The sequence below is a fragment of the Anomalospiza imberbis genome, chromosome 18 (genome assembly GCF_031753505.1).
Source record: "Anomalospiza imberbis isolate Cuckoo-Finch-1a 21T00152 chromosome 18, ASM3175350v1, whole genome shotgun sequence".
NCBI classification, from domain to species: Eukaryota; Metazoa; Chordata; class Aves; order Passeriformes; family Viduidae; genus Anomalospiza; species Anomalospiza imberbis.
This window is the reverse complement of record NC_089698.1, coordinates 1,854,871-1,879,495: the sequence shown is the minus strand read 5'-3', so window position 1 is coordinate 1,879,495 and position 24,625 is coordinate 1,854,871. Positions and strand designations below refer to the sequence as shown.

The following is a 24,625-nucleotide window of genomic DNA, read 5'->3' as shown; positions in this document are numbered from 1 at the left end:
CCGTCCCTCTGTCCCCCCGTCCCTCTGTCCCCCCGTCCCTCTGTCCCCCCGTCCCTCTGTCCCCCTGTCCCTCTATCCCCCTGTCCCTCTGTCCCCCTGTCCCCCCGTCCCTCTGTCCCCCTGTCCCTCTATCCCCCGGTCCCCCTGTCCCCCCGTCCCTCTGTCCCTCTGTCCCTCTGTCCCTCTGTCCCCCCGTCCCTCTGTCCCCCTGTCCCTCTGTCCCTCTGTCCCTCTGTCCCTCTGTCCCCCTGTCCCTCTGTCCCTCGTCCCGCAGCGTCCGCGGCCCCACAGCGCCCTCGTGCGGCCGCCCGGCCGCGCTGCAGCGCCGCGTTCTCGTGCACAGCCGCAAAAAACACGCGCCAGGGCCTGTGCGCAGAGCCGTGCGCCCCTCACCTACTCCTGTCCGCTTGTCCGACCCCAACTGCACCGAAACGTCGTCAAAGCCCCTCAAAGGGAGCCCACGCGTGTTCTCGCTGCTGTGCCCCGTGGTGTCCCCACTCCCGGCTCCATCGCCGCTGGCCGAGGCTGTGGCTGTGAGCTGCTCTTTGCCGATGGATACACTCGGATTCAAGGCTACAGCGAGTTCACAGCTGCAGTTTAAGAGTCGCTCTCAGAGGGGATTTGTGCCACGGAGATAACCCAGCAGAGGTGACCAGAAGAAGGGACTTGGCCAGTGCTGTCACGCCTGCAAGACACACTTCAGGCATGTAGGGGAGTCCAGCCCACGGACCGAAGTGCCACCTTTCCCTGTTGTGGGCTCCATCAGGGCTGTTTCCGTGGCCAGGCAGCCTAGGCCCACTGCAGGACTGCGACATGGCCAGCAAGGAATGCACTGGCCCAGAACTGGGTTTATGTCCTGTGCTCCTCCTGCCCGGTAAGAGGAATGGAGGTGTAAGAGAAAAGTATTGCTTACCCCACTAGAAAGTCACAGGGCTGTCCTGGACAAAGGTTTCCAGACCCCATGAGCATCCATGTCACACACAGTGCAACAAGTCCTCTGCTCCCGGCCAGAGCAGAGATTCCCCATCTCTGTCTCATCCTTGTCAGATGCTCCAGCACTGGCCCCTTTGGTTTTCTCAAACTCCTGGCTGGAAGTGGGCAAGGCAGGCGTGATAGACAACTACAGGCTAGTAATTTTCCAAAAATATTCCTAGGCTTTGGGGTTCCGTCCCATGAAAGCGGGGCCCAAGACCACCCACCCCAGGTAACATCCAGCCCCAGGTCACCCAGCAGACCATTTCAGAAATCTGCAATACTTTAATCAAACCTACTTAAGGCCATTGTTACTTTCACAATTGCACATATTCCTGCTTCTCCAAAGCACAAATATCTCCATTAACACGCAAGGACAGGGCGAAGCTCCCCCCTTCCCGTGGTCAGCCAGTGTGACCAGTGCCTCCCAGTGCCGATGGCCACGGCCAGAAGAGCTGATCCCAGATGGCTGAGCAGGCAGCAGGGACAACTGCCAGGAGCTGAGTGACAGCTCAGATGTGCCACCGAGCTTTTGCCAAGGCTTATCTCACACAGCCACCTACAGCCAGGAGAGATTAAGTAACAGGGCTGTGAGCTGGAATCGCTGTGGAGCACAAGGGCATGGCACAGAACTGGGGCTTTAAAAGTCACCACTACTCTCCAACACATGCAAAGGCTGGAGCAACCCCAGGCAGGCTCCAGGTACTGTAGGAACAGACATCACTGAAGTGACAGCACCCAGGAATGATTTGCAGTGCAGTCCAGTTCCATCAAGTGGCAATAAAACTGAGTGGCTCCAGGACAGCGTGCTCCATTTGGTGAGATGAACAGTGGCTTTTTAAAGAGATCACTAAATCCCATCAGTGCTACCTATACAAACCTCATTTATTTTAAAGGCTGCCATTAAAGTGCCTTTTATCCCTAGCAATAGGCAGTTTTAAATTGCAAATAACTTCTCAGATCAGTCAGCAACCATCTTCATTCCACCGGAGAGAAGGGCAGTGGCTCGGGCTGGCCCTTGGGGAAAACAGGGCTCTTGAACAGTGTTGTTTCTGGATGAGCAGGAATGCTGAGCAGCAGGACTATCCCACAGCTTTGCTGTGCTGTGCAGGATCTTGGCCGAGCTGTCCAGGAGTTCATCGTCCAGAGAGCTCTGGGGATCTGAAGCAGTGTCACCTGCAGCGTGGCCGTGTCCCAGTGGGAGGTTGTCCCAGTGGGGAGCTGTCCCAGCCGGGAGCGTGCCGGGAGATGGCTCAGGCCTCGGGACCGTCCTGGCTGGGGCTGTCGGCGTGCAGGAGCGGCGTGGTCTCGGAGGAGGGGGCAGCTCTGCTCTGCGTGCCGGGGGGACGGGGGCTGTTCTCAGCGGCGCTTCTCTGCAGGGGAGGGACAGAGGTCACAGCCTGGCCACACCCGGCGTCCCCACCCAGGGCATGCACACCCCAACCCTCCTGCAGTGGCCAAGGACCCTGCTCTTGAATGGAACATTTCTGTACCTCCTCATTTTTGTACCTCGTTAGTAAAACAAGCTTATTTCCATTCCTGCCCACCAGCACCTGTGCCACCACCCGAGCACCCAGCCTGAAGAGCTGTGTGGAGGAGCTCTGGGACAGTCATCCAAGATGGAAGGGACAGGGACAGTCTGCGGAGGGGCAGAAGAGCCTGGAGAGCCCCAGGCACCAGCTGTGGCACACACAGGCAGCGCTCCTTCCCAGGATAATGGCAGGTGCAGCCTCTGGGGAAGCATGGAAGCTGGTGCCTTCTGGCACCAAGAAGGCTCCTCCTCACCTAAACACACCTACAGAACAGGTTCACCACCCTCAACGCTGAGCAGGAGCTAGATACACCTTCCAACAGACCACGTGGGCCCTGACCCCAATTAATGCAAGAACCTCAGGAGGAAGCAGCAGGTGACAGGAGTGGTCACTTCCTGCTGCTGGGGACAGGGACACCATCCTGCCCGCCCCCCCAGAGCCTTTTGCTTGCTGGGCACGTGGATTGGGCTGCTGTGGAGGGACTGTGAGGCTCGTCTAACCCTTTGACTATTGCCCTTTGCTGCTCCAGTGTGGGCAGCAGTGATACCACCAGGAACACCTGGAGACTCTTTGGCCATGGTGGCATTTGGCTGAAGTTTGGACTTGAGGATCTTGGAGGAATTTTCAACCTTAATGAGTCTATGAGTCTAAAAAGGTCTACAGACCTCTGGTGAGGGGATGCAGTCAGGGCAAAAAGGATGGCTAATATTCAAGGGTCACCTCCTCCAAGTTCAAGAACAGTCCACCCTAACAAGCATCCCGAGCCAGGGAAAAATGCCAGCAGGGCAACATGGATGAACCAGGAGCTCCAAACACAAATGCAGAAAGGAGACACATGGAAGGTGGGAGCAGGGACAGGCACCCTGGCAGGAACATAGGGAAACTCTCCCAGCATGCAGGGATGAAGTCAGGAAAGCCAAAACCCAACTGCAACTGGATCCAGTCAAGAATGTCAGAGACAAGAAAGGCTTCTCTAAGTACCCAGGTGACAAAGGAAAGAGGAGGGAACCATAAGGGCCTGGGGCTGAATGAGGCAGGGGACCCCAGAAACCAGGGGAAAGTCCAGAGCAAGGAAGATGCACCCTTGGTGGAAGAGGATGAGGTCAGAGAACACTTAAGGAACTTAGACATGCACAAATCCATGGACCAAGATGGGATGAGTGTCACAGCAAGGCCATTCCCTGTTGTCTTTGACCCGTCCTGGCTCAAAGACTGAAGGAAAACAAATGTCACTTCTGTCTTGAAAAGGATCAAGAAGACCTCAGGAGCTACAGACCAGTCAGTCTCCCTTCATCCTCGAGAAAGTGATGCAGCAGCTAATTCTAGGAACCACTTCCAGGCACATGAAGGACAATTAAATCATCAAGTGTAGTCACTGGGCTTCATCCAGGGGCAGCTGTGCTTGATCAGCTGTGATGAAATGACTGGTTTGGTAGAGCAGGGGGGAACAGTGGATATTGTCTACCTGGACTCCAGGCTTTTGACACCATCTCCCATAAAAACCTTATAGGGAAGCTGATGAAGTTGGGATGGGATGAGCAGGCAGTGAGGTGGACTGAAAACCTGGCTGAACAGCCAGGCCCAGAGAGTTGAGTTGGAGCCAGTAACCATCAGTGTACACCGGGGTCAATTCTGGGTCCAGGCCTGTTTAACATCTTTATTAATGATCTGCAAAACCTGGGGGAGTGGCTGGTACACCAGAGGGACCTCAGCAGGCTGAGAAAGGGACTGGAAGGACCCTCATGAGCTTCAACAAGAGGATGTACAAGGTCTTTCACTCGGGATGAACAAGCCCACACACCAGTACCCACTAAAGGTCACCCAGCTCTGCAGCAGTTTGGCAGAAAAGGACCCGAGGGTCTTGGGGACAGCGAGCTGAGGCTGAGCCAGCAAAGGCAGCCAGCTGGTTCCTGGGCTGCACTGGGAGTGTTGCCAGCAGGTCCTGGAGTGATCCTTGCCCTCTGCTCATCACTGGTGAGGGCACACACGGAGTACTGTGTTCAGTTCTGGGCTTCCCAGCACAAGAGAGAGATGGAGCTACTGGGAAGAGTCCAGCAAAGGACCACTGAAGTGATTTAGGGACTGGAGTCTCTCATGTGAGCAGAGGCTGAGAGAACTGGGCCTGTTCAGCCTCGAGAAGAGAAGGTTCAGGGGGATCTTACCACTGAAAACAAGTTTCTGAAGGGAGGGTGTAAGTACAGAGCCAGGCTCTTCTTGGTGGTGTCCAGGGGCAGACAAGAGCAAGGGGACACTGAAACACTTAAAGGGGATTCCAGCTGCACATTAAGAAATACTTTTTTTTTTTCTTTTTCTTTTTTTTTTTTCCCTGTGAAAACTGTAAAAACGGGAACAGGCTGCCCTGGGGAATCTCCATTCCTGAAGACATTAAGAGACATCTGGACATGGTGCTGAGCTAGGAGACTCTGCCTGAGCAGAGGGATTGGGATAGATGACCTCCAGAGGTCCCTTCAACCTCAACGACTCAGTGATTTTGTGTTCCTGTAATACAAACCCAGATATTTTATACATCAGAAATCCCCTCCTGAAAGCCTCTCTGTTGAGGGGAGGGGTGACACCCAGTGGACTGACCTCTGTTATCCCAACAAGTTTCTACCCATTCAAAAAACTTACCTCTGGAACTCAAACACTCAGAGATGGGGGGGAAAACAGGCAAGAAAAGTATTTCCTCACAGCAATCCTACTTTTCCCCTGATCCCTGCTGACGTTATCAGGGCTGCAGATCAGGTACACCAGGAGAAACAATAAGAGCACGTGCTTGCAACCTGGTTCAGTGCCAGCATTAAAACACATCTGGATTGCCCCGAATAAAGCCATGAGACAACACTGTTCCATCAAGCTCGCCAGGAGGGCGTGTCTGGGAGATGTGGACAGCAAACGTTTCATTTGATTGGTTTTAAGTGAAGTTTAATCAAATCAGGACGAGAGAAAAGCGAGTTACCTTGAGTGGGTACCCACCTACAGTCTGGCTTCCCGCAACACCGTCCCCTTAACCGGAGGCAGCTTTTTGGCAGAGGTGGCCTGGTTTGCCTTATTACTGTCTGAGCTCTTTTTATTGCTACTCCAAAATAAAGAGCACTTTTCCTAGAAGACAATCAGTCTGGTTTATGGTGCACTCAGACATGAATTTCATGAGGGTTCCAATTTTTGGAGGAGATTTGAGAAATCACTGTTTAACTAGAATCGAGTTATTAATGAAGATTTCGAAATTTAGATTAAACTAAGTCCTATTTAAGATTTTGTTCAGTGTCAAGCCAGTTTTAAAATGGTCTGTTTGCCTTTTGAAAGTGTTACCACACAAGCTTTATGCCAGAATGGCAGAGAGCTACAGAATCTGGGATATTTTACACCTGTACAAATTATGCTTTTTTTCAGAGCTGCGAGTCCAACAGATGCATTTCAAACTGGCTCCACTATAAGCTAGACTAAGATTTAAGTTTCACAGTACCTCATCTACACTGGCCTCAGAGCACACTGCTCCCTCCAGAAGGCAGAGGCAGACAAGACACCTGAAGGAGGAGCTGGGCTCAGGGAAACCTTCACGCTGGCAGACACGTGAAGGTATGGACAATGTCCCCGCTCAGTGTCCCCTCTGACACAGCCTGTGACTTCGGGAGGCAGAACTGTGCACGATTAAGCAATCAGAGCTAGATCAGCAACACTTCAATCAAATGAGGAACACACCTTGGCTGCAAATTGCTGTCTTCCAGTTTACAACCTCTTATCTACTCATTAGGTGGAGACGTTCATGTGTTCTGCAGCCTTCTTAGAGATTTGTGAAGTCATTGAGGTTTTTTAGGCACTTGCCAGGTAGTCAGGCACTTCCTGCGTGGATTTTTAGTTCTAACACTTCATGACTCTTTTGGATGAGCACAGAAATACAGCTGGCTTACGCTTGGGTTTGGGATATTTCTTAAGTAGATATTCAGTTGGCTTCACTGAGTAAAAATCCAGCTTTTCTCCCTGACCCTTTCTAGCATGGTTAAATCTCTTTGATACCAGGAATTAAGACTTGCACAAAGCAGGGTGAGGAAATGCCAGCTCAGGGCTGCATAAGGTGTCAGAAACAGCTGCCCAGCCCTTTTTCAGAGCCCCTGGGGTCATGCAGCAGAGTGCAGCCTGTCTGCCAGCAACCACTCACATGGGCTGAAGGGGAGCAGTTCAGCCCAGGACCACACTGGGAGCACAGTAAGGGTTTGGTGGTGAGCTCTGGGCTCCATGCTGGGCCCTAGCATCACTCCCACCCTGCAGGGAAGTGTGTGGAGGAACAAGGGGATTAGGGATCATGTGTTTAAGTCACTTAAGTAATTGTAGACTTGATTAAAATCCAATTACGTGGTACTCCGAGAAACCTGGCACTATTTAAGGTGGGTTTGCATCGGTGTTCCAGGAAGGGCAGGAACCAGCTGAGCAAAGGCAGCCCCTCACACAGGCTCCCCCTCAATCTGCTCTCATCCCAAGAACTGCCTTTTATCCCCACAAGCAGCCTCTTCACCTCTGCAGCTTTAGAGCCAGCCTAAGCTACCTGACTGCAGTGCAAAGCTAAATCAGCTTCTTTTGATATAGGGTTAGGGTAGGAAGTGAGATCCCTACTTCCAGAACTAAAGCTTGTAGAGAGAGCTTAGTGTTACCAGATCACTGTGGAGCCAGAGCCACAGATCTGCTGTTTTATACCCATTCCTGACAGCTCAGCTCAGCCTCACCCCACTGCCTGCCCCACAGCCCAGCTGCCAGCTCCCAGCAGGCTTCAAAGGTCTTCACTTCTCCGTAAGCCCAGATCCACAAAGGCTCTGAGGATTTCACTTCCAGAGCTCTTTGGAGCAGTTTGCACAGCAAGGGAGTTTCAAGGAAATACACAATCTGTGCTGGGCTGAGAAGCAGCCACAGTGGCTGTGTCTCCTCTGTGAGAGCACAGCAACTGCATTTCACTAAACATGCTGTGTTCAGCTAGCTCCATCCTCTGGAGAAGGCTCTGCTCTGACTGGAAAAACGCTGGGACCCTGCAGAGATGCAGATCTGTGCAACAGCACAGACCTGCTGCTGCCTTCTATGGAGGCTGGGTTGATAAACTAGGATTGTTTCTTCACTAGCTGGGTGAGCTGAGAAATACCTCCTCCTCCAGGAGGCCACTTCCATCACTGCTGTGCACCAAAAACGCCAGAAATGCTTCGTGTTATCTGTTTGCTAGATGGCAAAGGAAGTCCTGCTGCTATCTGCTGGCACCTGGCACCATTAGGAGACTGTTGGTGGCGTCAGCCAATGTTTCCTCAGACAGGTTAGATTGTCAGCCCGAGCTGCATCGTCTGATTGAGTCTGATTTGACTGGCAGCACTCCCCACCAGGCACCTGCAGATTCTTACCTTCCTCATTGCCACGAGCACAGCTGCTGAGATAATGAGTGGGACACTCAGGCCAAGGAGGATGTACTGCAGGTACTCCAGCACCGACGGGAGCAGCACCAGGTTGTTGTAAAACTGCTTTAGGACCGAGCCTTCGATGGATCCGCTCTGCTCAAAAAAGCAGAGTTGTCAGTGGCGCGCTTCCCTCCCGTCCAGGGCTGAGACAGACCAGCATGATTCCTTTCCCACCACCTCCCAGCATAAATTAGGGAATTTATGCAAGATTCAGACAGGTTAAGAGCTTTTACTAAATAGCAGGAGTCAGCTGGGCATGCACCCACAGCTGGAGGCTGCACTCCCTGGCCCACAGGAGGAAAGGGATGCTGGCAGCTCTGTCCAGGGCCCTATTTAACCCCACATCTAGGGCAGAGCCAGAGATTTACCAAGTATAGTGCAGGGTTTGTTCAGCTTAGAGGGATTAATGGCATAGCCAAGTATTGAAAAGCCTTCTGTTGGTGCTTAATTAGTCTGGCTGGCTTAAAGCTTTATCCAAAGTGGAGTTTCCCCAGCACTGGGTGATGGGGAAGCAGGAGAGGCTCTGCAGAATCAGGCTGAGGAAGGCAGCTCACCTCTGCAAACCACAGCAGCGGCAGGACCACTGGCTTAATCTTCCCTGTTTGACTGGGGGGAAGAAAATTAAAAAAGGAGCTTAGGTTTATGGTTGATCAGGTCACAATTAGCACCACAATTCTTCCTAAGGGGACACGTCTGACAGACTGACAGTGGCCAGGAAACCAGCATAAGGAGGTGGCAATCCCTGCTGCTCCAGTGAGCTGCTCCCACCTTGGGGGACACCAGGTGCTTTCCATGCAGGAGCAGAGCTTATGCTTCCACGTGGGTTTAGCTGCCCAAGGACAGCAGTAAGTGCCATCCCAAACCTGGGCTCCAAGGAGATGAAACTCAGTGAAGCAGAATGCCAAAGTTCATGTCTCAGTCACCTGGGTGGCACCTTGGGGGCTGTCTGCAGGTGTTTGCCCCTCAGCCCATGCAGCAAGAGCACACTCCCACCCTTGCTGATATTTAACAGCTGGCACCACACAGCTTGGTTACAGAGACCTCCTGTTTGCTTTCACAGAGCTGGAAGTGTCTTCTGGACACAGGCTTCACTCTCTACCCCACAGGCAGAGTGGGTTTTGCCTCTCCATGTTGCAGGTGGCTCCTGAGAGGCAGCACAGTGTAGGTGAACAGCTCCAGCCCCACCAGGAGAAACATTCCATCCCTCAGCTGTCTGGTGAGGGACAGGGACGCTGCCCAAGCTGAGCAAACAGGCAGCACACTCTGCACTGCTAAAGGATGGAACTTGTGGTCACTGGAATGGCTGATGTTTCAACAGGAGCCAGCTGGCTCCAGCAGTAGGACAACTGCTCATGGTAAAGCTTTGGAGAGAGTAAACTCTGCAGCAAGCTCAGCATCAGCAGAACTCCCTGCTCAGGGAGGGCAGATGGACATTTCTAGGAGGTGACCACTTACGTGATACCAGAGACGTGCTTTATGTACAGGTTCAGCTGGAGCTTGATGGAGCAATTCATGGGGATGCCTGTCATCTGCAGAGGAAGAGAACAACCAGCTCATCAGTAACTTCCTAGTGACTTCTTGGGACCAACAGACCCTATCCAACATTCCAAGACCATGAAAAATAACCCACTTCAAAGCTGGTCTTGTTGACACCCATTAAGAGATTGATTTCTCATGACTCTGCAGTTTTGCAACACATTTTTACAAGCAGAGAATTTTTGTTGGACTGTCCCTGTTTGTAGTCAGCAGCCTGCAGCTAGATAAAAATGCAGTTAACTGTACTGTTATCAGTAGGTGTTTGATACTGTAATAAACTTAATTAGATTTTCATAACTGCGATAAGAAAAAGCAGTCAGAACCCAACGTCTAGATAAGACACACAGTCTACCTTACCTCAAGAGAGAAATAGTTTTTTTTTTTGCTTGAGCAAATATCACTGAACATTTAGACAAACTGACCTCACACAACACAGGCTGTGGGTGGAAAATCCCAAAGTCCCTTTGCCATCAGCAGCTGGGACAGTGATACCTCAGGACACCCTAAATCACCCCTCTGGAGTGGTGACTTCACCCTCACGCTGTGGGTACATGAGGGGTGTAACACAGCAGCCCAGTCCAAAAGCAGTCAGTTCCAGATGGGCAGGCTGAGAGAATGGAAGAAGCCAGCCCAAAAATGGAGGTGCCAGCTTGAGCCACAGCGTGGTCTTCAGACTTTGCCAGCCAGTTCTCATGGCATAGCTGGGCTGCTGCCAGATTCACCTCCTAGTCCTATAGGCCTGAGTCAGTGGAAAGAGTTTCACTGTGCTTATCGAAACAATTATGTTTATAATTAGTTCTGCAATTCTCTAGAAGCCAGGCTAATTACTGAATGAGTTTATGGCTTTGACATTTTTATCTGCACATGTCCTGGCCAGTCTTTGCACTATGGAACCTGCTCGGATCAGTGCCACAACAGCAGAGTGCTGCCACCACTCAGCTGATGGCAGGGTCCCCCCTATGCTGGGCTGGTCCCTGGGGTGAGGGGAGGACCCTGGTGGGTTCACTCACGGGGTGCATATCGAGGAAAAGCCCGTGCTGGTCCTTGTTGGGGTGCAGGCCTTCCACTGCATTCACCAGGGATGGGTCGGCGTTGTAGAAGTGAGGGTGGGAAATGAACATCGGCGCATCTGGACAAGATTAAAGACATCTTAAGCTGCTCCACACCCACTAAAAAGCTTTTTTTGAGGTTTTTAAGCTCTTGCAGTACTTGTTCTGAACAGGCTTTTGTATTTTCTCCTCCCAGCCAGCAATCTCCTTCCCCTCCCTCCCTGCAGGTTGCTCCACTGATCTGGGAGGATCCAGGACCAACTCACTCTCTCCCCGCAGCATGCAGCACACGATGCCGTGGCAACTCCCTGTTCCCAGACACGAGTTAGGACAGCCAGTCTGCTCTGTCAGACACACACTCAGTGTCCAAAGTTAACATTGCATTTGGGAGCTACGTGGGCTGCCTCTTCCTTGCTCCCCCCACCAGCCCAGGGGATTTAATGCTCCCACCGTATCCTTGGGCATTCCCACAAATGCCAGGCTCTCTTAGGGCTGGGCTCTGAAGGTTAGGCACAAGGGTTTTCCCTCTTTCCCTCATTGCTGAGAGGCCTGTGGGAGTGCAAGCAGAGCCCACCAGCACTTTTCACCATCCCAGCAGGCACTAGAGCTGTTTTTCTGGACAGTCAAGCTTCTATTGCATCTCAAATTTAATACTGGCCCACTAATGACAGCCAGGGAGGAAAGGACTTAAAAGGACTTACTGAGCCTACAGGTGCTGACGTTCTGGATGCCAGACTGCATGCAGGGGCAGAAGCCCTCGTTGGGTGGGTAGTCTGTGCCGTTGGCAAAGAGGGTTTTGGGCGCCACGAAGCGATAGGTGGGCACACCCTTGAACTCCCCTGACTGCTCGTACACCAGCCTCATGGACCTGGAAGGGTTTCAGTGGAGAAGGAGCAGGATTAGCCAACAGGTTCCCAGCACAGAAGTGGGTTCTTATCTTGGCTGGATAAGATGCAGTTGCAATGTAACTTAGACTTTGAGATCAAGATAAAACCTCAGCAGTGCTTCGGGGAACGGGGAATGAGTATTTGAGCCTTTTGCTTTCCATGTTTTAAGCACATCTAAAGGGTTGGTCAGGACTAGTTACAGAGAGAAACCACAGGCTTAAAAGTCTGTTTGCTATATCCAGGTGAGATTTGTTTAAAGGCATGTAGTAATCCCCAGGGCTGCTCTCCAAGAGATAATACCCACTTTATGCAAGCCTTGGCTCCGAGGTGCTCCGTTACAGGGCAGGGACACTGGATAAATCTCTTTTGCAGGCCAACTCCAGCATTAGACTGCCAGGGGGAGTGGAAAATTTCCCTACCTGACACAGCAAGATCTTTTTCTTGCTACTAGAAGCTGTTGATATTGTGCTGCAATATATTGCTGGCCAGGTTTGATGCAAGTCTCCAGCACAAAAATGTGCTCCCTTCACACCTGAGTGAGGCTTGCAGGGATCCGAGAATCACAGAACGGGTGAGTGGGCCACAGTGGGCTGCCAGGACAGCCTGGGCAGGCCAAGGGGATGCTCATTCCTACAGAGGCCTTCTGATGCTGGGACCAAGGATGGGGGATTCAGGGCATGTCCAGCAGTTACACGCGGGCCTCTTGGCACTGCTCACCTCCCAGCCAGGAGGCAGAGCTTGCTGTAGCCCATCAGCAGGATAAAACCTTGGCAGCTGCCTCTCAGCATCAGCTGCACTTCATGTGCACAGAGCAGAGAGATGGGCCCTGCTGCCCTGCAGAGGCAGGGATGCTGATGTTTGTGACTGTGTGAACAGAGGCTGAGGCAGAGGTTTGGGGAGAAGACAGCACTGTCTGAGAAGCTGAGCCACTTCCCCACAGTTCTGTGTGGCAGGAACCTCCTGTGCCAACAACAAACCAAGCTTGGTTTCCTCCACTTCACTGGAAGCCTCGCCTGGAAGCAGGCCCTGTTCCAGAGGTTCCTGTAGTTTGACAGGGACAGGTATGTGTTTAAACCTCAGCTGCAAGTAAACTTCCCTGTAAATTCCTGGCCCCGGGTCATTCTGGTGTTGGCTGATGTCCCTTGTGCAGAGGAATCCCTGTGCTATTGCTCAGCTCAGCTGTGTGTTTGTTCACTGGTCACTGTTCTCTATTCAACATGAGCACTTGCTTGTTTTGCAGCACTATCTACAAAGCTGGAATTCTCATTATCTTCCCCAAGCTAGGGACGGGGTTTAGGGGTTTTGTGCCTGCTTCCCCTCCTTCCAGCCTCAGGCACAGGCACAGTGGGGTACTTTAACCCCTGTGTGCTGATCAGCTAAGGTCAGGGTGTCTTACACAGGCAGAAAAGAAGAGAAAAAAAAAAGAAGAAAAAAAAAAGAAGAAAAAAAAAAGAAGAAAAAAAAAGAAAGGAAAAAAAAGAAAGGAAAAAAAAGAAAGGAAAAAAAGAGGGGAAAAAAGAGGAAAAAAAAGAGGAAAAAAAAAAGAGAAAAAAAAAAGAGGAAAAAAAAAGAGGAAAAAATAAAAGAGGAAAAAAAAAGAAGAAAGAGCCTGGAAAATGGTGGCATGAACTTCCTCCCAGACCTAATTTCTCCAAGAGTTTAGTCAGCTGAAAGAGTTCTGCAGCTACAGTTGCATTTCCCTCTGACAACCCTTACTTCTCCTTCTAACTGTCCACATCTTACCTACATTAGAGAACCACATCTGGCTATTTTGTACCGATTAAACGTGGGCAAGCTGGACATCTCCAGTGACCTGGAAGGTATTTATGGGCACCACAAGATGCTGATAATGAGACAACTAGGCTCTTTGCAAAGCTCAGAGGTACTGCAAACCCAACCCGCAGCTGAACTTTAACTACAGGAACAATTCCTGAGCCCTCCGCGTGTGCAGGATGGCTGCAGCGTGTCCTGCCACCTGCATGGGGACAGGCTGGCAGCTGTGGCCTCACCTGCAGGCATCGGGGCTGTAGAACTCCAGGGAGGTTGGGGACATGAAGGGTGGCCACATCTCCCCTGCCGTCCCGTTGATCATGTTGCACTGGCTGCTCCGCCAGTAGTTCACCTGTGGGACAGGTGTAGAGAGAAGAACTCAGAAGGACGAGCTTGCTGGAGTCAGCTCTCACCCCTGCACGGAATGTCCACCACCCCACACTGCTTCCATAGCAGCAGCAAAGATCTTTCCCATCTTAAGCACATTTTCCATCCTCCATGATTCTGTGAGCCAAACATCCACCCAATTAATGGACAACATCCACCTGCCCCCAGAAGGTGAGCTCTGCCTTCAGCTGATTTTAGTTAGGAGCAGAATTCTACAAGGGAAGAGTAAAGCATTCTTTAATAAGAGCATTTAACACTTTCAACACAGGCCACAGGAGCCTGAGACTTCAACCATTATAGGCAACCAGCTCCAAAAGCACTGCGAGGGTGTGCAAGTGAAAAACCCATGAGGAGATGAATTGAATGCTTCCTGAAAAGCCCCTTGCCACATGGCTGCCTCCTGCCAACTTGCTAGAACAGAAGTTGCAGCACTTGAAGTCCTGTAGAAGCTTTTCTTCACACCTGACCCATACACAGCAGCACCCAGAGCTTTCAGCTTACCCTGCTTTAAATCAGGCATTCCCCATTATTCAAGGCTTGCCAGACACTCACCTTCTTCAGCCCATTCCATGTATCCACCATGTGAACTTGACTGATGTTCTTCATGCCTGTGTTCACTGTGAACAGCCCTGAGTTGGAGTTGTTAAACTGCAGAGAAGAGGAATGATTGTTTAATCTAAGGCTGCAACACGCCCCTGACTCTGGGTGCCCCACCAGCTCTAGGGGTGCCTCCCACACCATCAGCTGCTCAGCTTCTGCTTAGCTGAGTGTCTGAGCTATCCCCAAGACCAATATTGCTGTGATTCTAGCCTTCCCAACCAACACTTTACTTACATCCATGAATAATCCAAACTTGCCCTTGAAAGGGAGCAGGCCAGGAACAATCAAATTGATGGCGTCTATGAGGGGGTCATCATACCCCCACATGATCTCCCCCACCGTCCGGTTCATGAACGCCTCCTGCTTCAGGCTGGCCAGGGCTCCACTCAGTAAGAACTTCACCAAACTTGGCAGTTTTTCCACCATCACAGCTGCTCCCTGAGGAAGAAAACAAACCTCTGCAATGAGAGGCCCATCTGTAGCAAAGACGAAGCATTTTTGGTGCTAACCAAAATCATTCTGCTGCTCCCATCTATAGCCCCAGAAGAATCCTCTGGACAGACTGAGGTTCTTCATTTATTCCCAGTTGGGGAAGAAAGCAGCTGAGGGCTCACAGGCTTGATTTCCCCACAGGATGCTCAGATGAGGTTGCAGACTCAAGACCAGCTGCTCTGCACACTCTGGTTTTGGAACAGCAGCAGCCTAACAGAACAATTAACACCCACAGAGCAGAAAATTGCATTATATAAGCTTAACCACCTCATTGCTTGATCAGCCTTAAGCCCTACAAGAAAGCGATTCAGTAATCCAGTGGTTTAGTGCTGGATATCACCACCCTCCCTGCAAGCTCAGAAGGGGGAAGCCTTGCAGGCAACAAGCACTTACCATCATCATGATGTTTGGCACAACAATGTACTCGTCTTCCGTGCCATTGGACAAGTCTGGCTGGAAGAAAAGGTGCCGGTACTCCAGGTAGGAAACGGTATCGTTGTCGTGGAATGTGATGTTCGTTTTAAACCTGTACTCCCTGCAAAGAGATGGGAGATCATGGGAACCATCCCCAGGCAGAGCCCCTCGAGCCAGAATGGGCTGCACAGGCCTGGGCTTGCTGCTGGGGGAGACCAAAGCCCAGCGAGGAGCCTCGGGGCAGCTGGGGAGGCAGTGTGGGAACAGATGTAAACCTCCCACCCCAGCCAGGGCTAGGGCCTGGCAGGAGGAGAGGGCAGCCCACGAGCCAGGCATTCCTGACAGGTTGGATTCTTGCAGACACAAAATCTTTCTTCCCAACTCATTACCCAAGAAATTTAAGAGAAAAGAGTAAATCTCCTCTGTTGCTTCACCCACTGTTAAGCCCAGGTACACCAGCGAGGTGCCCAGACATGCAGAGCCCACACACCAAAACCACCTGCACACAGGAGGAGAGGACCAGCCAAGATGCCCCATGTTCCACCAGTGGTTTGCTCCCAAGCTCCCTGATGGCTCCTGGGTCCAGGGCAGCCTGACCCTCCACGCAGCATCGTGGCCCTTCTGCTCCTCAGGGCTTCAGGCCATCTACGTCCTGCACACTGCCTGATGCCTTTTAGCTTTCGTATTTTCCAGATCTGTACTGCATTGGTGTGTGGCTCTGAACTCCATATAAAGTGTCAGCAGCTCTCCTCACAGCTCAGTCTCACAGAACAATCCTTTTCCAGTCCCAGAACCAAGGACACTGTGACAGCTTCAGCCCAAGAAGTGTAAAATGACAGGGAATTGAGGAGAGCAGTCTGGGAGGATGGGACTGCACAACCTGGAGCTGGAATTGGACATTTAACCCCAATACAGAAATGGACCAAAACTTACAAAAGTGTGAAAACTCGTAACATGCCATCAGCTTGGGTGGAGCCACAGCTGGGCTCTTGTGCTGCCCACGGTGCATCCTTTGAAGGCTTTGTAATAAATCCCTACTTTATTCCTGTAACTTTGTCCAGCCTCTGCTCTAGGGAGCCTCTCTAGGCATCAGCCCAGTGCTGCTGGACTTCAGCCCACGCCACAGGGGCAACCCCAGGCTCGTGGAGGCTGCAGTGCTCTGCAGCAGTGCGAGGCTGTCCCCAACATCACAAGCCTGCTACTGCTTCTGGAGGAACTGAAGCTCAGCTCACCAGCAAAAACAAAGTCCTTCACTGTGGAGCCTCTGTTTTACAGCCCCCGTTAGGGAAGGGCACTAATCTTGCTCAGCAGGAACACAAGGACACTAATAAGCTTTGCCCCTTTGTTTATTCTTACTTACGGTAAGCAAAACTTTTCCCCAGTCCAGGAGAGAGATGCGATGGCAACATACAGAACCCACCCTGGCAAGGCCAGGGCAAACAAGGGCACACACATACTGCAGGTGTCCCCTCACACTGCTCAAAAAGCTTTGGATTAACCAGTAATCTTCCCACATGAGCTTGCTTTGGCTGCTGTTCAACCTCACCCCACTGCTGTAGGTATTAACACATTGAAGATCACTGCTCACGGGGAGGTTCACACGCTCAACTCAACATCAAGCGCCGCTTCCTCTTTCAGGTGCTGAGAAGCACCTGAGGCTTCAGCCACCATCCTCAGCCATGACAAACAGACCCAGCCCTGCTGTGTGTGGGTCTGACCCAGTGCTGGTGCTCCATACTTGTTCTCCATACTGGTTCCCATGACCAGAGCACTCATGTTGGGCACGTTCTGGGTCTCACGGCAGGTAAGGACTTGGGCTGATCCATGAAGTTTGATATTGAGGTGACTCCAGCTCAAGAGCTAGGCTCTTAAATGCACAATGAAGGTAAAAGAGCAGCACTCTGAAGCCAGGGTCACCCACCACCACACCAACACCCCTCATACCCATGTTTGGACTGTATCAGCCCAGGTCTGCCTGCCCAACAGGCCCCAGGAGAAGACTGAGCTCCACAACTCAGTGGAGCACCCACCAATCTCCTTGTCTCAGAGTTCCTACAGGTGTCTTTAGCAAGATCAGAGCAATCAGAGCACATCTGGGTCACTTAAAATCCAGTGTCCCTGGGCTCTCACCGAGCCTGCTGATGCCATGCCCTCCTGCCAGAGGAGCCAGCCAGCAGCCTGGCAGGCAGCACAGTGGTCAGGCTCATGCCCAGCTGGACCACCAGTGGTACCTGACCTGTACACGTAGGGTCCACGCTGGCTCAGCACCGGCTTCTCTCCCCGGAGGACCTGCTTGGGGTTCAGCACTTCGAAGAAATGCACCGTCAAGTAGAAAGGAACAGGGATGTCTTTCCACATTTGGAAGGAGATGCTGCTGGGGTCGATCCTGACGTTCTGGAAGGCAAAAAAATAAGGGGTCACAACATTTGGGCTCTGTGGCTGCAGGTGAACACATCCACCCTCAGCTCAATGTAAGGCACAGCTGAAGGTGGCAGTTATAAGAGCAGCTCTCCAGAGGATCCAGGTGTGTTTGGCAGACTGAAACCCAGCTAGATATACAGTGAGAAATCCTGTGTGTGCAGAAGCATCAGGTTTATGCCACAGGATGTCTGCTGGCTTATTTATTCAGGTTTAACTTTTCTAATCCTACCCATAGGGTTTCTGAGTGTTTTGATGTGCTGCAGACTTGGCTCTGAATTATTCACTACTCTGCATGTTTCACTTGTCTGTTCCAAAGGCCTTTGCTCATGGGTTTGGCAGCTCCACAGGGCTAAAAGCAAGCAAGAAGTGGCACAGCTATCCTCACAACTGTTTGGGTACCAGCAGGGAGAGTCCATTAGAATCCCAAAGAGAAGATGGAGAACTGGGATGGCAAGGCAGCTGTGTCCCACCAGCACAGCACAGGACACCTCTGCCTCCTCTCAGCTGCCAACCTGCATTGATTCACAGCTGATCATGAGACAGGTCAAAGGCAAGGCACACTCATGTTCCCATATCACTGTCCTGTGTGCTGGGAAATGCCTGCAGGAGCTCAAAGACAACTTAAGCCCTCCTGAGCCCAGACCTGACACGTGGGCACATCTGCATCCACTCCCTCCCTGCCTCCAGGGTGCTGCAGGAGGGCCAGAGCTTGTTCCTTCTTGAACACTCACTTTGGATGTGTCCCACCATAATCTTTTCTTCTGGAAGCACACAGATTCTTGTCCCTGCTTAGGTAACCCAGCCAGCTTATGGAAGTGGGGTTGATCCATGGACAGGAGGAGGGACGTGGTGCAGCTCAGCAGCTCCAGCTCTGGAGCAGCTCCATCTGACTGGGCACATATTTGCTGACGCAGGGAGTTGAGGTACCAGAGGTTTCCCCATAACATCTCCTTTTTCTTGAGGCATTTTGTGGCAAGGCTGAGCCGCCTGTGAGTGGGAAGCCTCTGCAAGCCCCTCATCCAAGCCCTATCCCTGGGAAGGCATCTCCACAATGTTGTGTAACCCATGTAACCTAGCAGACCCTTCCCACCACCACATGCTGCTCTAATTTTGCCAGTCTCAAGGGTTTCATGGAAAAGAAGCAGGAATAGGAGAGATTTTTATTTAGTCTGCTTTACAACCCTAATTCCCAAGCGTCGAATGGATTATGATCAAGAACATCTCCTTTCCTTTAATTGCATGTTCTGTCTCGCACTCCCTTGACCACTTGTTGTTGCATATGCATTTATTTTTATAATTTATTTTTATAAATAAGCATTTATTTTTATAATAAGTACCCAGTCAGAGCTACATCCCAGCTCCCTGCTGCCTTTCCCAGCTCCTTCCCCACCTGGGCACAGCAGCTCAAGGTACTCCACAGGTGCTGCTAAGATCCTCTCAACGGGGTAGCCTTAAAATTAAGCTATTTTTAGGTGAAAACAAACATAGTCATACGCCTGGAATAAAAACAGAGTATTTGTCAACTAGATGGGTTGCAAGCGGTCATTGAGATGTTTGACCCCGCCTGACCAGGCTGATCTTTGTTCCTGAGGAACTGAAAGGAACTGGTTACTGCCCATCGGCTCCAGATGGGGCCAGAAGAGCAGCAGCTCCACCACAGCACCCAAATCCTGCCTCTCCAGGAGGGAGGGAGGCACGCTGCTCCGTAAAACTGAGAGATGAGGTTTCCCCTGCAGACTGGGGGGAGCGGTTAAGCCGGGTGTCAGTCAGACCTCACCCTCCACATCCTCTCAGCACCCTCCTCCTCACCCAGGACCGTGCTGCTCCCAGCTCCTGCCACCCAGGACAGCACCCGAGCTCCCAAGGGGACCAGCCACGCGTGGCAGAGGGATGAGCTGATGCAGCCTCACTCTGTGCAAGCTCGTACCTTAGGCAGGTCCGTGGCATTCCAGATGCTTCCAGAAAAGCAATATTCCCCAGGTTTTGCAGGGCCAACCCCACAGGCAGCCCAGTGCAGATGGGGCAGGCTCCAAGCTCCCTGCTTTCCCTGCACAGTTCACCCAAAGACATCCTAGAAACAACCACCTCTCCATAACTAAGTGCTTTTCCATCAGGATACAGCATCCTGACAGAGCTCAGGAAGCCAGGCTGGGCTAACCTCTACCTGCCCAACCCCAGCCCTTCAAGCTCCTCTTACCCACACTACTCTGAAGACCAACCCAGGAGTTTCAGTAAGGGGCTGAATGTTTCTCATCACCCGTCATCATTCAGTTATTAGGCTTAATGTGAAATGGAAAAAAATGAGCTCAGGGTAATTTTGTGTCATGTTGAAGACGGGGAGACCAAGGGCATGAGGTGAAGGGAGGAGAAACAAGGGTTGATCTTCTCTCCATCTTCTGTTCTCATTGCAAATTACTAGGACTTAGCTAAATAGGTTGAAAAAAAAAAACAGGATTAGCTAAAAAGAGGGCAGAAATATTTTTGCACAAAAAAATGTCATTTCTGTTCTGCAGGGGCCATTCAGCATTTTATTTGCAGGTTCCTGATGTCCTGAAACTGAACAAAGATTTTCTACTCTTTAATCCACAGGACTGCCCAGCCAGTAGCACTTCCAAGGGGTATGTGTAAGTAGGTCATTTTCGGCAGAGACTTTGCGCCACACACAACGCCAGCCACTGGCTATGAGGTGTTTGTTCATCTCTTTCATCAGAAGGAAATTTCCAGGGGCTGACCTGGGTAGGTGGAAGCTTGGAGAAAGGCCAAGGCAGGGAGCACATCTGCCTTGGACAGGGAGAAAAAGGTTTGGCTAAATGTGGGGATGAGCTCTACATTACGGCAGGATAACTGGTGTCCCAGCAGCAGGGACAGGAGTGCTGGTTCAGAAAACTGCAGCAGTTACTAAACAGACCAACAACTCCATCCACAGCCCCAGATTTTGGGGACAAACCCTCTCCAGCCTCAGGACCTCTCCTGTGGGTAAAAGAGGTCTTCAGAGAAGCAACTCTTCTGGCTTTCAGCCTAGGAGAGAGGACAGCTTGGAGGCTGCACCCTGCACATCTTCCTGTTTCCAGTTGGGAAAGCAGCTCGCCTGTGAGCCCGGTAGTGCGCTCATTTACTTATGAAAGGAATAACTGGTGCCGCAGGTGGAGGCAGGAGGGAAGGGAGGAAGTGTGGGTGCTTAGGGTGATGCTCTGCCTAGCGCTTTTTGCATCCCCAGCCAATTCCAGTGATGCAGAGATCCCTCGTTAGCCAGGGATGGTAAACCCGCTCACTCCGGGCACGTTTGCTGTCGCCAAGGGTGGAACACCCCAAGCCCGCATTTGCCCAGACTCAGAGCCCGAGGCTGCTCGGAGCTGCCGCAGCGACACCGCCACCCCCAGCGCCCGGCTCTCCGGACCGCACAGCACAGGGCAAACGCGCACCAGCCCCGGCCCGCCCCGCACGCGGCCTCCAGCGCACCCCCCTCGGCAGCACAACTGTAGAATAGAACGGATTTGCGTTGGAGGGGACTGTAAAGACCATCTGTGCACCGACCCCGCACCGCCGCCCGGCCCGCACCCCGCGGCGAGCCCAGCCCCCGGCGCGCCGCGCTGACCTTGATGACCTGCTGCCTGATGATGAGCGGCCCCAGGAGCAGCAGGCAGCCCCCCAGGAGCGCGCAGGCCACCCCGGCCAGCCCCAGCCCCACGGACAGCCTGCGCTGGGCCACGGCCATGGCGGGGCGGCGTCGGCAGCGGACCGGGACCGGCAGCGGCTCCCGCGGCCGCTTTATGGCCCCGCAGCCCGGCCCGGCCCGGCCTGGCCCGGCCCGGCCGAGGGGGCGGGGCCGCGCCGCCAGGGGGCGGGGCCGAGGCCGGGAGGCCACGCCCCCCGCGGGGCGCCGGGGAAGGGGCAAGGCGCGTGTGGAAAACGGGCAAATCGGTAAAATGGAGAGAGAAGGGAAATATCGAAATAGGTAAATATCGCTCCGTCATGCAGCTGTGGACTAGGATGGGTTTGCGTTTGGAGATCATCTCGTTCCCCCCTCTGCCGTGGGCAGGGACACCGGCCTGGCCTTGGACGCTTGCAGGGATCCAGGGGCAGCCACAGCTTCTCTGGGAAATAAGTCCCTGTGCCTCACCGTCATCACAGTAAAGATTTTTTTCCTAATATCTAATCGAAACCTATTTTTTTCAGTGTGAAGCCATTCCTTCTCATTCTGCCACTACATGCTAGACAAAAAAGACATGAATGTGTTTGCATTCATGTGTGTATGTATAGCTACGTACGTCTTCCCTGAGGAGTAAACATCCATCACCCATTAACCTGCCTCTGTTTTTCCATTTAACCCAGCCCTGCTTTTCCAAGGAACTGAGTCTTTTGTCTATCTTGTGCATCTGAACATGGCCCTGAATAAAAGCCTTGCTGAGATTCATCCCCAGAAGCATCTAGAAGGCGGCAGAAAATAGAGTCCAGTTTGCGAGAGCCTGTTTTAAATCAATCATGTGCAAGGTGCCATTGTCCCAGGTGAGCTAACACATCTGGAAACCGGAGTGCTTCCACCTGCCACACGCTGTCCTGCACGATGACAGGAGACAATCTGATGGCTGCCACCAGCAGGGCCCAGCACAGGACCTGCCTCTTGCCATGGCCCCACCTCGGTGGAACATTTGCATTTGTGTCATTACACTTAACTGGGTCTTTTTTTTTTTTTTTCCTTTCTAAACCTTTTACCCTGATAGTTGCCTCCGTTTAATTACCTGATCAATTAACCAATGTCTTTATTCAATCCTGGCGGGTCTCCGCTGTGGGATGGGGCCCCTCTCCCAGCAGCAATGCCTTCAGAACAGCACAAAATAGGCATTGTGTTGTCTTCAACTTTTTAAGACTTTTTTTTTTTACAAAGAAACATGGTGAAAGTACTGTTTCCTCAAATCCCAAAAAATCCCAGTAAAATCCAGGAGATTCCCTGAGGCGCTGCGGAATAACGCAGCCGTGAGAAGATCTCTGGGAACAGCATGTTCTGTCACGGACAGAACAAAACGCAGCCCCAAAGTTTAGGACACGCTTTGCTGTTCTCATCAGATTTGGCTGTTGTGTGGCTGATCCCACCCCGGCTGTGGTCTCTGCTCACGGGTGCCGCCTCCGAAGCGCTGGCACTGCCACACTGAGCCTTGAGGTTCCTCAAAGCCAGCACAGCGACCTGCGGGGGTCGCAGAACCGTAGAATGTCCTGGGCTGGAAGGGACCTGTGGGAGCCCAGCACATCCCTCTGGCTGCCCTGGCTGTCTCCAGACCCTGGCAGGGGGCTCAGGGACCTTGGCACAAAGTCAAAACCACCTGTGGCTTCCATTTTAGCCCATGGGAGAGGCTGCCAACCTTATATGAGGAATTACAAGCCAAAAGGGCTCGAGTAGTGTAATAAGGGAATTGACACAGGGTGAAAAAGTAGAATTTTGGGGTTTTTTTAGAATGCAATTCAGGGATACAATGCAGAGGAATCTGGGCGTGCCCTAGCCTTTTCTTCCTTCTTCTTGTCCTCCATGCCTCGGTGTGATGGTGACACTTTTTCTGTTGGTCTAGGATAGGGACACACTGTCCAACAGAGATTTTAGGTATTGGTACGGGAACTGTGAACACGGTACACGTAATTTTGGGTATATAATGTGTAAGACGCCCAAGGCTCGGGGCAAAACTGCCATGGCTTCTGTACTAGCTGGACCTCGGCAGGTCAGAAAGAAAGTATTTCAGATAAGAAATAAACAACCTTGAAAACTCAGCTTCACACCTTCCAGACTTTTTCTTTGGCTGCCGGGCTAGGGAGAAAGGCCTTTCACACTGTTGGGGTCTTGCCAACCCGACCCTGACAGGACCCACCAGGATCAAGTCAAAAACCAGCACATGACAGCTCCAAAATCCCACCACGTGCCTGAGAGTGCTGTCCAAACTCATCCTGAAGTGTGGCAGGCTTGGTGCTGTGGCAGCCCCGGGACGCCTGTTCAGCTCACCCTCTGTGGGAAGGACTCTTTCCTAACAGCCCTTCTAACCCTCCTGATGCAACTTCCCTTTGTGGTCAGCAGAGGCTGACCCAGCGCGTGAGGCCACAGCACAGCTTTCTCCTCCAGGCTTCCTGCTCGGCCTGCTCCAGGCCATTCCAGATTTGTACAGCATCGTGGTTTTTAAATAGAACGCTGCAAAGGTTTTTTACTGAGACATTGGAAATAAAAGGATCTCTTAAAGCACGGCTCTGTAGGCATTTGTGGAGGCTCTCGACATTGATCAAACACCCCGGGTCCTCCTGCAGCTCTCCCCTGATGGCAGTCAGGCTGCCTTCAAATCAGAGCCACGTTTTGCTCCCTGCTTTCCAGTGCCAGCCTGCCCTGCACTGAGCAGACAGCCGTGTTTGAGGAGCTCTGCAGAGGAGATGCCGAGTTTGAGAATTCTGATGTCCCCAGAGGACAGCAAGCCCACACAGTGGCCCAGTGTTCACTGCAGTTGTTGGGGTTCAGCTCTGGAGCCGGGTGCCAGGGCAGCGTGGGCAGAGCCTGGGGCACTCCTGTGGGGGAGGACAGGATATCCAGGATGGCACAGCACCAGCTCCCACCCACACGGGATTTAGCTCCTTAGCATTCAAATGCTTCCTCCAGCACAGCACAGATCTTGGTGTTCCAAACTTTCTCCCTACAGGCCACATTAGTCAAAGGAACTGATGTTACTGGAGTCACACCCTGCTATCCCACCCAGGCAGTGCAAGCTCCCTTCGGGTCCCCCTGAAGCTGAGACCTTTATTCAGCTCCCACCAAATCCCCTTCCACAGGGGAGTCCATGTCACCACTCCTGAAAGGGCATTTCTGTGTCACTCTCCCTTTTCCCTCTCCACACACCCAGCACAGCCATGGTTAACTCCTCATCAGCCCCTCCTGCAAACTCCACAAATACTTCAGAGGCAACTTCCCTTTTGCCAGGGCTTCTGCAGCACACAGGAACTGCTCTGTGACAGCTCAGCTCAGCAGCATCTCCATTTGGGGCAGAGCTGGAATGAAGCACATTCAGATTTCCAATAAGTACATCTGAAATTACTGCTTTCCATTCAGATTTCCAAAAAGTACATCTGAAATTACTGCTTGCTTAACGCCATTAAGCCTGACAAAAAAC

General features: G+C 52.1%; 1 protein-coding gene across 4 annotated transcripts; it reads right to left on the bottom strand.

Annotated features, from left to right (window-relative positions):
* Positions 1–1,839: 1,839 nt before the first annotated feature.
* Positions 1,840–21,278, bottom strand: SCARB1 (scavenger receptor class B member 1). Of its 4 annotated transcripts, none has more exons than XM_068208372.1 (13): positions 21,088–21,278; positions 17,308–17,465; positions 15,051–15,192; positions 14,400–14,603; positions 14,118–14,213; positions 13,418–13,530; positions 11,223–11,389; positions 10,483–10,601; positions 9,392–9,465; positions 8,491–8,542; positions 7,883–8,029; positions 5,481–5,606; positions 2,327–2,345 (listed from the first exon to the last, which is right to left on the bottom strand). In XM_068208372.1, the coding sequence occupies exons 1-12, from the start codon at positions 21,205–21,207 to the stop codon at positions 5,481–5,483; spliced, it is 1,518 nt and encodes a 505-aa protein (XP_068064473.1). In that variant the 5' UTR covers positions 21,208–21,278; the 3' UTR covers positions 2,327–2,345. The 4 variants fall into 4 exon arrangements, with proteins under 4 accessions (XP_068064475.1, XP_068064473.1, XP_068064474.1 ...); XM_068208373.1 differs by lacking the exon at positions 2,327–2,345 and adding an exon at positions 4,795–5,003; XM_068208374.1 differs by lacking the exon at positions 5,481–5,606 and having other exon boundaries at positions 1,840–2,345.
* Positions 21,279–24,625: the final 3,347 nt, after the last annotated feature.

Bases quoted from the DNA above. Each gene is read 5' to 3' on its own strand.
- SCARB1 (XM_068208372.1), bottom strand. From the start codon at position 21,207: ATGGCCGTGGCCCAGCGCAGGCTGTCCGTGGGGCTGGGGCTGGCCGGG. The intron at 13,531-14,117 runs GTGAGTGTCTGG...CCTGTCCCACAG, and splicing joins CATGGAATGGGCTGAAGAAG to GTGAACTACTGGCGGAGCAG. The intron at 11,390-13,417 runs GTGAGGCCACAG...AAACCCTTCCAG, and splicing joins TACAGCCCCGATGCCTGCAG to GTCCATGAGGCTGGTGTACG.